The sequence below is a fragment of the Anopheles maculipalpis genome, chromosome 3RL (genome assembly GCF_943734695.1).
Source record: "Anopheles maculipalpis chromosome 3RL, idAnoMacuDA_375_x, whole genome shotgun sequence".
NCBI classification, from domain to species: domain Eukaryota; kingdom Metazoa; phylum Arthropoda; class Insecta; order Diptera; family Culicidae; genus Anopheles; species Anopheles maculipalpis.
Genome location: NC_064872.1, coordinates 88,277,693 through 88,292,122, shown reverse-complemented (window position 1 = coordinate 88,292,122; position 14,430 = coordinate 88,277,693). Strand labels below are relative to the sequence as shown.

Genomic DNA, 14,430 nt, shown 5'->3' with positions numbered 1-14,430 from the left:
AAAAACAGTAAAATATTTCATTGAAATAAATAATTGACAATAATGTAACTTAAAAATCAACAAACGAAACATTTTCACATACGTCAACTGACGACGTCTCAGCTATAATTACCTTGGTTAGCTGTCAAACTCGGCCAGTCGAAAACATACCAAACAAGATGGCAATTTTCAGCTCCTTGGCTCGTTCCGGGCAATTTTCGGCCCGTTTGGGGGCTCTTTTGAAAAATCCGGCATTGTTGCAGGCAGGAAAACATGGTAAGGAAGCTTTTCACACAACAGTGAGCGATGGAAATGGAACTGGTTGGTAAAACTCTCTAAAATAACGTTCCATCTGCTCCCTTCTGGTGTTATGCAACTTCAAAACAAATGATTGTGATTCTCTCTCTATACGTTTGTTGTAGCCCTCACCGGTACGCGCCAGATGTCTGGTGGCCATGGACCGAAGAACTTTACCATCACGCCATCCCGCTTCCAGTGGCACAAGTTCAAGGATCTGTTCCACTACTACATTATGGTTGGGCTGATCCCGGTCGGTGCGGTTGTGTTCTACGCTAATGTGTTCGTTGGTCCAGCTACGCTCACGGAAACACCGGCCGATTACACACCAAAGCACTGGGAATACCATCGGCATCCGATTACGCGCTTTATCGCCCGGTACATTCTGCCCAGCCCGCAGCAGGAGTACGAAAAGATACTGCACCATATTTACGAAGAGAACGAAAAGGCACATATCCGTGCGCTCGAGAAGGAAGTCCGTGCGAAGATGGCCGAACGTAACGATTACCAGTCGTACTATTACCGTCCGGCCATCGGAAAATATCACCGGGTGGCGAAGGAGGCAGCGGAACAGCTGGAGTCGCTGCGTGGTGATTAAGAACGCGATACCGGTAATGATGTAGAATATGTTGTCTAAATAGACGTAAAGGTGCTGCAGCGAAGCAAAGTATGGCGTATTTTTATTCTTATTCAGAATAAGCTTACAAGAAATGAATTATGAACTAAGATTTTGGTAAAATATATGACGGAATGAAGCCGAAATTGAAGCTGTGCTGGAGAGGTGTTCCCGTTCTAACCCCAGGCTTGGGTTTTGGCGTAGTGAAGAATCAGTTTACCGTTGGTTCCGTAGCATTCGTACAGATTTTTGATGATCTGATCCGGAGACGGTGCAAACGTTTGGTTGATGTAGAGAAACTGCGATGAAAGAGCATGGATGGAATTAGACGGCAGTTTGCTGAATGAAAAGCCTACCACCTCATACGTACCAATCGTTCTTCCGGATCTAATTTAAGATATTTATGTATAAACTTTACAATCGCACTGATAGGCTTCTCCTGATCGACTGACCATTTTTTCTGCTTCAAAATTGGAGCACTACCAGTGGCGTGTAGTACAATATCAACTGAAATGGAAAAAACGGAAAGATATTTAGTACCCACTTGAGACGCATTCCGCGATATCTCTCGGTACACACTTTTCTTTGCTTCCTGTTTTTCGACCTTCTGGTTCGCTAGCGAAAGGTTTTCCACGTTCGCTGCCAAATCCTTGTCATTGCTGTTGTCAATGCCGGTTGTTTCCGATTCATCTGCCATTGTTCTGCTGGTAGTTTATTCAGTCCGGGAGTTGTATCAGCAAAATGTTATCAATTTTGTGCAAAAATTACCAATGCTGGTCTTTGTTTACATTTGCCTGTTTCTCGAGCGTCTGGCAGCACTGCTTCCCACAAATTGGCATTAATGACAGCGTGAAAGTCATAACAAAGTGAAAAACGATACACGTTGGTCGCGCACGTTGTTCGTGTATTTTGTATCTTTTTTAGTCAAAATGGGTGATAAATTAAAATTATTCGACGAATCTGATCATGAAGCTGAGTCGGATGAAGGTGAACTGCGAACGAATGCAAGCTATGCCAAGCATTACGATGAATTCCGAAAGAAGGAGATACTTGGACAGCGTAAGTGCATGTGATGATCCTTGCCACAACCAGATTCTCCAAATGTATCCGATTCGTTTTATTGTTTAGTGAAAAACTTGAAGGAAGAACTTGGTTCGTCCGATTCCAGCGATGACGAAACGACCGACGACGAGATAGTGGATCCAGATTTCGACAAAGAGTTCTTTCGGACACTCGCCTTTTTGAAGCGGAAGGATAAGGACAAATACACCGAACGGCAGACGTTCTTCGAAAATGTGAAGCCTATCGAGGAAGTGGCACTAACCAAGCGGCACCACAAGGAGAAACCCATGACTGTAAAAGACTACGAGCGAAAGGTGATGCTCGAAAGGGGTGGCGTGTTTGAGGATGAGAATGAAGATGGCCCAATACGGGTACGGTCCGGTTCACCAACAATGGTGGAGGAAGAGAAAAAGATTAAAGACGAAATTAAGCAAGCGCTAAGCAGGATCGGTGATGAGGAAAGTGATGATGAGGAGGTACTGCAGGGCAAGGGTGGTGGTTTGTTACAACAGCGAGTGAAAAGTGCCGCCGAAACTGAAAAAGAACAGTCAGATTACATTGAATGGCTGGCGGACAAAAAGGCACAAGAACCACCGAGCGAAGACGTTAAGGTGCTGGAACCGTTGAAGCACTTTTGGAGCAACGAAAAGCTATCTAAAGAGGACGCCTTTCTCAAGGATTATATTCTCAACAAACGGTTCGTACAGAGCAGTGGAGAGGTGCCCACTTACGATGAGATAGTGGCCACCTCGGAAGATGAAGAGGAGCTGGAAAAGCAGGAAGATTATGAGCGAAAGTATAACTTCCGGTTTGAAGAGCCCGATGCCGACTTCATCAAGCAGTATCCCCGTACGGTGGAGGATTCGTTGCGTGTGGAACGCAACAAACGGAAGGAACAGCGGCAGGTGTTGAAGGAGCGAAAGGAGAAGCTAAAGGAGCAGCAAAAGCGTGAGCTCGAAGAACTGAAGGCGATTAAGTTGAGGGAAATTCGGGAGAAAATTGAGCGTTTGAAGAAAATAGCGGCAACGGAAAATTTGGCCATGAACGAGGAGGATTTGGAGTCGGATTTTGATCCGGATGAGCACGATCGACGCATGAAAGCGATGTTTAATGATGAATACTATGGGGTAGATGAAGGAGATCAGAAGCCCGAATTTCCCGAACTGGATCAGGAGCTGGGTGTGGAAAATTACGACGTCGAGCGGTTGGATGATGAATACGTGGAAGATGACTATGGCCCTCACTGTGAGGATGATGATTTCGTAATGGATTGTGAGTACGAAGAAAAAATGAAGGAGGCCAAACATGCTAAAGATGCACACCAAAAGGAACTGTTGGAAGCGACGGTAGGGAAGGGCAAGAAAAAGGGCCGCCGACAGTCTAAGTTCCGCGAGGCGCTTAAAGCTGAGAAACCATTGTTTGATCCGGAAGATGAAAAGACGTACGGTGAGTACATCGACGAGTACTACAAGCTAGACTATGAGGACATGATCGGGGATACACCGTGTCGCTTTCGGTACGTCGAAACGGTACCGAACGATTTCGGGCTGAGCGTGGAGGAAATATTGGCGGCAAACACTCGCGATCTTAACAAGTGGGCTAGCGTGAAGAAAGCGGTACAATTGCGTCCCAAGCACGTGGAGCTAAACGAGATCGAAATGTATCGTCGCAGAGCTGCGAATGAAAAGATGAAGCGAAAACTTTTGCCCAGTTTGTATGCTGAGCACGAGGAGGATCAGTTGGACGAAGAAATTCGGGACAATAAGAAAAAGATTGAAATTGTTGAGCCGAAAGCGGTAACGAATGGTGCTGAGTTAAAAATCAAACAAGAGAAAGACACAGACAGCGTGCCAGTGAAGAAAAAGAAAGTGAAAAAAGAAAAATTGTCCAACACCGAGAATGGTTCAGGATCAGTTCCTACCGAGGAAGATGCAGGAATGAGTATCAAAACCGAAAACAAAGGAGAAGAAAAGTCTACTCCTAAGAACAAGAAAAAGAAAAATAAGAAACAAACCCCTGGAAATGTAAAATCACAAGAAGCAAACCCGACTGGCAGTTGGAAAGTTACCGACATGAAAGCAAATTCAGAAAAATCAATAGAAAAGTCCACCAACTTCCCGAAAGCACAGCATAATGCTAAATATGAACAAAAAAGAAAATGGGAAAAGATGGGTGACGAATCCAAAACAAATGAACAACGGAATGGTGGTACGAAAAAGCCACGCTTTGAGGATGCTGCCTCAAACAGTGGTCACAAATGGCATGGAAATAATGCTGGTGGTCGAAAGAAAGAGGAAAACGCAATCGATCAGCGGTTGCGAGCGTTCGGATTGAATCCCAACAAGTTCCGCAATAAGCATACGTACAATCGCAGTCAATCGCAGCAAAATGGGAAAAAAGTGAATAAAATTACAAAGTTTGAGTAAAATAACGCTCATTCGAGTGCGATGGTTGTTATAAAATGAGCTGATTTTACTGTGTTCGTATGTGGGTACGACGTAACGGTGATTTTAAATCATTTATGTCGTACCCTATACAAGACGTTTACATCCCCGGGTTGAATAGTCTTCTGGTGTGACGTTCAAGCAACGTTCGAAGAGCAAGCCAACTCGATAGCTCAACCAGCAGCTGTGTCCGCTTGGCACGTTACGTCAAAATTCATTTGTACGATTTTGCTAGGAATTTCCATCGTGCGTGCGAAGTGCAATTGTTTGTGCAAAATTGTGCTAAATTCATTCGTTTCTATTCAGTGTACTGTTTATTTTAGCTCTTTTACAATGGAAACAGTGACTCGATGCTTTCTTGGAGTTTTCTAGCAGCTTTGCTGATTGTTTGAATTACTTTATCGCAAGGTAAGTGGGTTTCCATTTCGCTGTTTGCGGGAGGGAAATTTGGCTTCTCTTAGGTGATTTGAAGAGAAAGAGGAAAACCTTCAAATTGTGAATGATTTTATTACATTTCTCGGTCATCAAAAGGTATTTATGTCACGTTGAAAAGTGGGTTAGAAAAGTTATTGAAACTCTTCCATTTTTATGTTAATTCAGCAATCACAACTGCTTCTGCCTTTGTTCCGAGAATTCACTGATATGGTTATGTGATCGTGCTACAAGATAACATAAAAATAAGAGAATGCAGTTCTCTCACCCTTCCAACCCACCCACGGGAGTAGGGGAAAGAGGGCAACCACAATAAAGAGTGGGTTGATGTTGTCATCAACCTCGACTGGTCATTACAACTTTATGTAAAAAAATCTATAATAAAATGTAGCATATAAGCCGAATTGCACGTAGTTTCTATGTTGGAAAATGGATGATCGAAGCGCGTCTGCTACTTCCTGGAATTAAACATGAGCAACCAACGAAGCAGCACATGACCACACACGATCAGTTCGCATACCAGCTCGCCTCGTGTTGGTGTGAGTGGCAGATTTCATTTGCGCCCTGATGACGTATCGTTTAAGGTCGTTTGAACTTAGCCACCTAAACCGGTTCTACGAGACGTTGTAAAATATTTGTAACGTAGTAATAACGCTAGGTTGGCTGGTAGTATTAGCAAATTCCTTTTTATTATTTTTTTTATAGCGTCCCTTAAAATCGAATATATGGCGAAAGGTATGAAAGTAAATCGTTTTCCAGTAAACAATTATGTGCAAATAAAAAGTTGCACCTGCTTTGATCGTAAAGGAAATGCATTATTCGATGCTCAGGAGCATAACTGCTCGCTCCTGCTGGAGAAAGTTGGATTTCTACTGCTTTTGTGTGAACTTTCTCTTCTCTACCTTTCATAAACGAAGGGAACAAACTTTAATTTGCAGTATGGTGTGGTTTGCAACCCCCGCTCTTAGTTAAGTTTCTTTCCCTTTCGATAAAGTTGTTAATTGTTTAGTAAATTTTAGGAAACATCACCATCCGGATTGAATTTCTCCAACGTGTCATACGTCGTATCCATGGAAACAAGTTTGAAATCGATCAAGACGACACACACACACAAACACGACGATGGGTGGTTAGTGGGTTTTTGTCTGGCAGCCTACGCGCGCGCAGCGGTTCGTCTGTCGCCCAGGACAACATTTCGCGGCTCACTTCAATGTTAATTTGCTCCCCGCAGCAACAGCTCCCCCATTTGGTGAATAACATTTGAGTCATACTCGCGACTCTGCCATACCAAGCACACCCGGACTGTGTGGCGATTGTAATGGCGAAAAAGGTTGCACCCCGTAGGAGGTATAACACACATTCGAAGATGGCTTATGCGGTTGCCACTAGAGATGGATCTCGGTGTTGTTTTATTTTCATACCTTCGCTCGATCGTAAGATTCCTCCCTCTCCCTGGAGGTCCCTGCCATGCCTGAACCTTCGAATCGAAAAGGGCGAAACTGCGCGAAGCCCACCAAATGCAACCCCGTGGGCTGTGTATATAAAAATAGGGGCAAAAACATTGACCGAAAAGTAACGTCATACAAAAAGAACTAACCCCTGAACGGAAGATTGAGAGAACCCAGGGCGTGGGGGGGGGGGGGGGGGGCAGCAAAAGGGCGCTTTTGCAAACGAGACGGATTCGAATGTTCTCACGGTCTCGATTTCATGCACGCCGTGTTGGTTCGTTGGTGCCTCTGTTATGCACAGCCCCAGCATGCATCTCGTGCTGCTTGTGTTGTTCCTTCTGCAAGAGGATCAAAACGTACAGAGAAAGAGAGAGAGCAGCATATGCAACATAAGTGCACCGCTCTCCATGTGCTCCAGATACTCCTCCAAGGCTTTTCATGGGTTCCAAGTTGTGCCCAAAAGAACTGCGGTACCGCGCCTTCTCTTCGTGAATGTCGGCTGGAGGGTTTTCATTTCGCGGCTTCTTGTATGCTGCAGCAGCAGCAGCTGCTTTTTTTGGCTTCTTTGATTCGCTCTTCGATGGAATTTCTGGTGTAGCGAGTAGTGATGGGTAAATCCTCATTTTTCCCGGAGTCGAATTAATTATTGGAAAACAAGTTGTAAAGTGGTGGCTAGAAAAGTTCAAATAAGGACAGTTTCATATTTCCCCGTTCTGTACTGTACTTCGATTTCCGTTTTGAATCCGAAGTTAAATCCCTAGTTGATTCCGTGGCAAACCGGAGTAAATAGCGGAGTGGAATCCGGTTTTATACATCGGAGTTGGAGTGGATGAATGCTCCTCGGAGTTACCATCACTAATTGTGAGCCTTCGTTGGAGTAGTTGGTGCGGTGCACATGCCGATCGCCTTGCCGAGGGTGTCCTCCTAACCACCAGCTTACTGATTGCATAAAAGGTCAGATGTGGTCTGCAGTAAAGAGAAAGCAATGCGATATTTTCTTTATAATTTATTATTCATTAAAGTTAATAAACTATAAAGCATTTAACCCATGCGGTTGGTGAAGACGGTGAAAGCCAATAAGAATGTTTTCGTTAAGATCTTTTTAACTATTTTGATGTAAAGCAGTGCAAACGGTTTCCTATAATTGGTGATTATTGTTTTTCCATCTCCCAGCGAACCACAATCGCTGCCCTACCTATATCCAACTCTGCTCACAAGGTATAGGTGAGGACCATGTTTTTCCTGGCCCTACAGCCAGTGTGTGGTCCTGCCCTTGCACGAAAACACGGGCGCATCGTTTCTACTTGCCGACTGTTATTATTTCTCCGGCTGAAATTGGCTTTTCTTGCCTTTCCTGTGAGGCACCGCAGGATCTTCGTATGGCGTTCGATTACCATTTTCTGGTGGTCCCAGCATCATCAACTCTCCCGTCCTCTCTGCTGTCGCCCTGGGAGGAGTGCCTGCGGAGGAGGGCCACAAAACAGAAACATCCGTTGGTCGTTTCTCCCTCGAGGTTCTTGTGTAGCGAGCGGGATTTGTAACCCTTTTCAAAATGTGGAGCTCTACCGACAGGCGACAGCAAGCAAGCAACCAGAGCAGCAATAATCGAAGGCTCCTCAGGTCTCTTTACACGGCTGCGGTATCTTTTGCCTGGGTATTGTGGGCTGGCTTTGTTCGCGCGAGGCCTCGCGAGCAGACAGATGACTCGGAAAGGGATTGCCCCCCTAACGATGTGAACTTTGTGCTTTGTGCAACGATTCCTCTGTGGGTGTGGGGTTTGGAGGCGCTTACAAGGAATGATTTCGCCCACAAACGTCTGGGAAGAATTGGTGGCATCGATTTTGTACTATCTTGGTGAGCTATCTTCGCACACCGCACTACAATCTTAGGGAATCCCAGTTACTTGCATTGATTTTTTTTTCAGACCTTTTGAATGCCAGCACGTTTTGAATCATTTTGCATTAACATTCATTGGATAGTAACACGTATAGAGAAAATATTTTATAATCATTATTTATTTAATTTAACATTTTTTACAAGATTATTGGCGATCTTAAATCGTAGATCGCAGTTTTTCCACATTCTTTTTGTTCAGCCATTGCGCGCCAGATGGCGCATTGGAAAATCTTTACATCCTTGGTATATATATTGGTATATATATTTTCGTGTAAATTAACTAACACTTTGCTTGGTTTTAGATCCCCATTACAATGAGCTATACCTGTAACAACATCTTCTTAATTAGTAACGTTCTGTGTTAAGTGCTTTTTAGCGATCACTTCCCGCACGAAATGCACCCGCTGGACAGTAATTGCGGTGTTATTCGCAAACCCGTGCCTTTAGAGGAAGGTAACGTTGGGTGGAGGCTGCAAGAGAACAGATTCAAGGGGGGAGCATGCCAGGTCATCTGGTACTGTTCGTGTTCTCGGGTGATCAACAGTATTCCCGCTGCGTGTATGAACGAACGGGTCGGGTCGGGGGTACCTTCCACTTTATTGGACAGAAACCCCCAGGGGGTGGTAAGCGCGAGACACAGGGCAAGATCCGCACGCAACAGCGCGTTTCATTGATTCTCGCGGTGTTCGTGCCATATTAGGCAGGGTTGTGTGAATGGAAAAGAAGCATTTGTTGCTTAGTGCAGTGGTGGTTGTGGTGGTACGGCGCACAAGTAACCAGTCTGCTCACAAACATTGTTTTTCGGGGAATGGCCCATACAATACAGCACACACACCGCTCACTCACCCAATCGCATTAACGCGTGGCACATTCCATTGCCTGTTTTTTCTTCTTTCTTCTCTTTCAATTTTCCTCACCCTTAGAGGGAGACTCTCCCTTCTGTTTGGAAAAGCTCCCCTACATCCCTCCGCCGATGCCCTCTGTTGATGTTTTGCTGGAGCTCGGAGTCCATAGGAATGTGATAATTGCGCCAGGCAATCAAAATATGACGTGATGATGGTTCTGTTTGCTTCTACGGTGTGTGGTAGTATTTGTACCAGCCGCGCCGTGTGTTTACCAACAGAACAACGGCGATGGAATGATGGTTTAATGATTGAGGTCGTGTAAAAATGCTCCACAATCAATGGTTTTGTGTTCGGGCTAATGAAGAACGCACTTTGCAGCCAGTGGCGTGTTTGTATTTTAAGGGCTGACTTTGAATATGTTGATTTACACCAAATTGCATAAGCGCAGGCGTCATCGTGCATGTGAGCAAACGAAACGATCTCCGGTTGCTTTCGCACATTGTACGACACATTGTGTTGCAAAGAAAAAAAAAGCGGCACATTTTGTCGAACCAAAACGCACGTAGCAAACTGCGCCATCAGTCTGTGGCGCGTAAATACATCATCACGTTTCTCGAACCGAACCCGCTCCCGGCCACCACTGGACACAAATAAGGAAGGAGTGGGTGATCTCATCGCCCGTTTTTCGCCCGTAAACAATTTTATTTTGCCTGGCCGTGGCTGTGTGTTTGAGGTGATGATCGGTTGGCGCTTTTGTGGCCGCTTTTGCGCGGAATTCACAAACGAGAACACAGAGAATGGCAAGCAAAAATGCATTGATTTATTTTTTTTCCCCAACCCTTCGAAAATGTGTTTCCTTTCTCCTGCCGCAGCACAAATGGCGATCGTATTTTGATCGTTAATATTTATTTATTCATGCAATTGTACTGAATTGCAATTTATCAATTGATTTCATCGTTTTCCGCTTTCGTATACACTGAGTGAGCCGGTTGCAGTATGAAATAGCAGTGGTGGACAGAGAGCATCTTGAACACTTGAAAAATGCTTAGCAAAACATTCCATTTCTTGGAAACGATCAGCGCGACCAAACAAGAAGTCGTACAGGATAGGACGAGCGAGGGAGGGAAAAACTACACAACGCAAGGAAAATGTGACTTGGAACTGGAAATCTTGTGGGTCAGGCCCATTGCATGTCGCCAAGTGCATGTGCACCGAGCGCACACACTGGCTCCTTTCGCGCGCTGCGTGCGAATTGTGATCGCGATCAACCGCATCTTCCCGCTCATCACCGCATCGGTTGGAATAATGGACTAAAAAATGAAAAAGTGGTCAACTGAGAAGGAAGTGAATGCGCGCGCGCAAACACAGAGGCATTGAATTGCAAAAAAAGGAAGGAAAAAAATAACGAACGAACTGCATTAAATGTCACCTCGATCGAGAAGCGGGTTTTGTTGTGCGATGCACGATGCGTACTCCTTTATCGACGGCAAAAGACGACGACTCGAGCAGTACGTAAGCTCCGAAACCCGAATAATGTCGCATGGCCCGTTAGGAAACCTGAATTTCATGTTAAAGTAGAATGTGGCAATTTTTTTAAAGGTTTTTTTTGCATACGATCATGTGGAGCTTAGTTATTCGAAGACACAAAAATCTATAAAAATAAGCCATAAAACGAAGGAAAATCCTCTTAGCCGTTTGATAGAGCTATTCAGTTGCAAACCAGTTCAAATTTAGTGTTATGTTTTACAGGACATAAAACGGATGCTCTTTCCATGAATCGTTAAATGTAGACTTATCAAAATGTCTCTCTAACCTTTGCTAGACGTATATCTCCATAAAAATAATCTCTTCCTTCTCTCGGGTGGTTCACTTTATTTGGTAGCTTTCCCAAACAGAAGAAGAACCTCTGGCTGATAAACGTTGGCAGAGGAGCGATCCACCGGTTAATTACTCCACCACTCTTCGATCGCTTATTTTACGATCGATCGATGATCTTTCCCCCCGCGTATGCTGCTGCTGGCATCCGGGCTAGCTATTCGTCAGACGGATAAAGTTTGTTGAAGAATTGGTCGGTTTCGGGTGGCCACGAATTCGAATTCTCCGAACAGTGACCATTTATCGATTACTGTGTCGGAAAATTCTGAAGGCAAAGGAAAAAGAACTGCAGCACCCTTTCGAAAGAATGAAAAGCCGTATCTCTCTTCGCAGGGCGCTACACGTGAAAGACGGGATTCGATTTATCGCAACGCACCGCCATAGAAATGCTTCTCTCACGATTCGAGATCCGATGATCCATTACCGATCGCAGCACGCCCTTTTTTTAAGAGGTGTTTTCTCTTCCAACAGCGAATTGCCGAGGACCCGTCCTCGGGTATCCGGGGGTAGGACTGGACTCTCCTGGGTGGAAGCGGTGTGTGGTTGGTGGGTTGCCTTAATCGCCATCGGTTTAGGTTCAAGTTTTTACGATCGTTTTTCGATTCAATACTGCTGATCTTTGTTGATCGATATTTTGACCGGGGCTATGTTCTATTCTCTCTGTATTTTTTTTTACTGACCTGGGGTGTTCTTTTTTGGTGAGAAGACTGGTGGTGGCTTATTCTTCTTCGACCTCGCTTTTCTGGTCCCGAAGGTGGCGGCTGGTTGGCGTTTGATGTGCGCTTCCAACTCGCGCCAGGAGATGAAGATTAATGTCCTTCAATTGATGTTCGATTGCGGACGAACGATTGGGGATTTATTCTTCAACAGTTGCTGATGAAGATTTTCAATATTTTGAACCTACAAAGCTAGTACTAGAATTTTTGGTGAGAGCTTAAAGCTTTGGATTCATCTGTGTCACGTTCACGGTCACTCTCGGCCGTTGAATGTTCCTAATTTGTTAGTAACATAGATTTTCGAGAGTCTTCAACAATTGGTAAAGGAATTTTCCTTTACATCTCCCCCCCTCCAGCAGCTGGAGCTTGTTCGTAACCGCAACTTGAAGTCAGAATATGCTGAGGCACGTTTCTCTTTTCGCCCGCTTCTTGACGCTCAAACCCTGGACCACGGGAAGAAAGGCGCACCGGTTTCGGGAACTCCCAGAAGCAGCAGAACCTTCGACCGGTCATGCTCGACGCTTCTGGTCCGGCGAAAGCACACGGGAAAGGTAACTGGTTTTTTGGAATGCACTATGTAAACCTCCACCCCGCTCGCTTGCTGCGCCACCGGTGTGTTTCACCTGAGAAATGCTGGGCATATTTACAGTCTTGTTGTGCGGCGGCTGGATAGTGTTGATTCGGTGGGAAAAACGCATCACCAGAAGCAGTACGGCTCCGTCCATCGTCATCCACCAAAGATGTACGGGAAATTTGTAGGGAGCGACAGAGAGAACTCGATCCTCAGCCATGGCAACAGATCACGAAAACCGATGAGAAAGAGGAAAACGTGTGTGCAGCATCATCATCATCATCATCATGCGGTTGTGCGTTGTGTGTGTGTGTGTGTACCTGCCGCGATGTTTGATCCTCGTTCACTCTCACCGTACGCATTCTCGTTAGCAATCGTCTTAAAAAAAAAGCGAGGGAACACAGGAAAGAACACAATTGCAGTGAAGGACCAAGGCAAAAGGGAACCGGTGCGAACATAACGTCGTACAGCGCATCTCTCTATTGCCGTTTGGCCGATTCCCATTTGCTTCTGGGATCCCTGTTAAGGACACACGGCGGAGAGACACCAAGCGATCACCGCCCCGGCGAAGAGTGGTGGTGGTAAGTGGCGATGGCATAGCGTATCGGGCCAGACAGGAAGACGAAGCGCAAAAGGACTCGGCGAGAAAACGAACGAGTGAAGCAGCAAACCGGGCACACACATGACGGTGATAAAGTGGCCTCTCCAAAGCGGATGCCGCTGCCGCCACCGCGGCCAAAGCTAAATCTGTCCTTCCCGGAATTCTGTCTGGCGTTCTGGGTGGATTGTGGCGTTGGCTTTGCCTGCTTTACGCGTTCCTTTTGCTCGGATGCGAACCTCGTATCAAGACGTTGGAATATTTTAAGATATTTTGTTTACTTTTTCCAGGCTCCTCTTTGAGTCTGGTTTTTCTCGATCGCATTCTCTGCCGTCCGGTCGAGGCTCATGTTCATGTTGGACCCGCGAGTCTCTCCCATGCTTAAGAACACAGAAAGCTCAGCGAAGAATATAGTTTGCCTGCTAATGGTCACGTACTCTCTGCCAGAGGTGGGATAACTTGGAGCTAAGCATGCCAAGATACGTGGTAGAAATGGAGCTAAAATCGAATGGGAAAAGATAACGGACGATGTGTTCGATAAACATGCCATCAGATTCCACGAAAGCTTGTAGTACAATAACTGTGGAATTTTGTTATCGCTCAATTTGGAAATGGAAACATGATTTGCTCGATTTACTGAAAGGCATGCTGATATTGTGCAAGAGCAATTTCGCAATTCCATGCAACATTATTATATGACGTACGACCTTTTTTTTGCGAAACGATTCTAATTATCATGTATAAAATGACATTACCATTTTGCTTGACGTCAGATGGCAATTCCGAGAACTTTGTGTAGAACAAATAAGAAGAATTTTCCAGTGTTTTTTTTATCAAACACCACTTATTCTATCAAATGCTCTTTGGCATTTACGGTCTTTTTCCTCGTACAGCGTTGTATTTTATTGATTCGTATAAAACAGACATTCGTATGTGTCGTCCTGCATGGCATCTGAAATAGCCTGCAGACAAATCAAAATGGAAGGAAGATACGGCCACAAAATGACTTCGTTTAAGTCGACAAAGGCTCGCATAGCCTCACCCGGTTCACCCGGTGACCATAAAAAGCCCACCCACAATAACAGCGCTCATCATAAAAGAACGCCACAGAGAGACACACACACACACACACATAACGCCTACACACAAGCGTAAAGAAAGAAAAGCCTACGGGGGACACGGCCTGTGCGGACTCGTTCATCAAATCTTTGGACGGTTTATGGGAATGCATAAAAATTTATGATTAGCCCCTCTCGAAAGCGCGGCCAATAAGGAAATGTGGAAATGGTAGAGGGCTCTTAAGAATGCCTTTCGAGAGGGTGAAATGGTGACTTTGCTGATGTAGCGCCCCCGGTCGGGGGCTTAACTTTGAGCGACATCTTTGACCACGAAGATCGATAAGAAAAACGTGAGAGAGGGTTGCTGTCGTTGTTTGTACGATTTGTTTCCCTTTTTTTTGTATCTTTCGAAGATCGTGGAGGTAAATAATCTACTGGCTGCGATCGCGATTGCTTTCTGCCTGGTTTTATGTTGCATCTTGTTCCAAATATCGCCCTTCAGTTTGGCACCTTTCTCACTCGTATATCGCTGATGGCTTCGAATCCTTCATGCTTTTAAAGTGTATCTGGATTTCGTTATGCACACGTCCTGG

General features: G+C 45.2%; 4 protein-coding genes across 4 annotated transcripts in view; 3 read left to right on the top strand and 1 right to left on the bottom strand.

Annotated features, from left to right (window-relative positions):
- Positions 1-14,430, top strand: part of LOC126561506 (importin-7) — a 431,061-nt gene that overhangs the window by 201,748 nt on the left and 214,883 nt on the right. The gene's annotated exons all lie outside the window — the stretch shown is intronic.
- Positions 104-943, top strand: LOC126563078 (NADH dehydrogenase [ubiquinone] 1 beta subcomplex subunit 5, mitochondrial). Its single transcript, XM_050219689.1, has 2 exons — positions 104-255; positions 402-943. Exons 1-2 carry the CDS (start codon positions 159-161, stop codon positions 872-874), a joined length of 570 nt encoding a protein of 189 aa, XP_050075646.1. The 5' UTR covers positions 104-158; the 3' UTR covers positions 875-943.
- Positions 921-1,589, bottom strand: LOC126563315 (autophagy protein 12-like). Its single transcript, XM_050219947.1, has 3 exons — positions 1,472-1,589; positions 1,263-1,399; positions 921-1,191 (listed from the first exon to the last, which is right to left on the bottom strand). Exons 1-3 carry the CDS (start codon positions 1,587-1,589, stop codon positions 1,069-1,071), a joined length of 378 nt encoding a protein of 125 aa, XP_050075904.1. The 3' UTR covers positions 921-1,068.
- On the top strand, positions 1,822-4,416 carry LOC126561641 (protein KRI1 homolog). The gene is made up of 2 exons (XM_050217913.1): positions 1,822-1,951; positions 2,021-4,416. The coding sequence occupies exons 1-2, from the start codon at positions 1,822-1,824 to the stop codon at positions 4,378-4,380; spliced, it is 2,490 nt and encodes an 829-aa protein (XP_050073870.1). The 3' UTR covers positions 4,381-4,416.

Bases quoted from the DNA above. Each gene is read 5' to 3' on its own strand.
- LOC126563078 (XM_050219689.1), top strand. From the start codon at position 159: ATGGCAATTTTCAGCTCCTTGGCTCGTTCCGGGCAATTTTCGGCCCGT. The intron at 256-401 runs GTAAGGAAGCTT...CGTTTGTTGTAG, and splicing joins GTTGCAGGCAGGAAAACATG to CCCTCACCGGTACGCGCCAG.
- LOC126563315 (XM_050219947.1), bottom strand. From the start codon at position 1,589: ATGGCAGATGAATCGGAAACAACCGGCATTGACAACAGCAATGACAAG. The intron at 1,400-1,471 runs GTGTGTACCGAG...TTTCCATTTCAG, and splicing joins AAAACAGGAAGCAAAGAAAA to TTGATATTGTACTACACGCC. The intron at 1,192-1,262 runs GTACGTATGAGG...CTTTCATCGCAG, and splicing joins TAGATCCGGAAGAACGATTG to TTTCTCTACATCAACCAAAC.
- LOC126561641 (XM_050217913.1), top strand. From the start codon at position 1,822: ATGGGTGATAAATTAAAATTATTCGACGAATCTGATCATGAAGCTGAG. The intron at 1,952-2,020 runs GTAAGTGCATGT...TTTATTGTTTAG, and splicing joins GAAGGAGATACTTGGACAGC to TGAAAAACTTGAAGGAAGAA.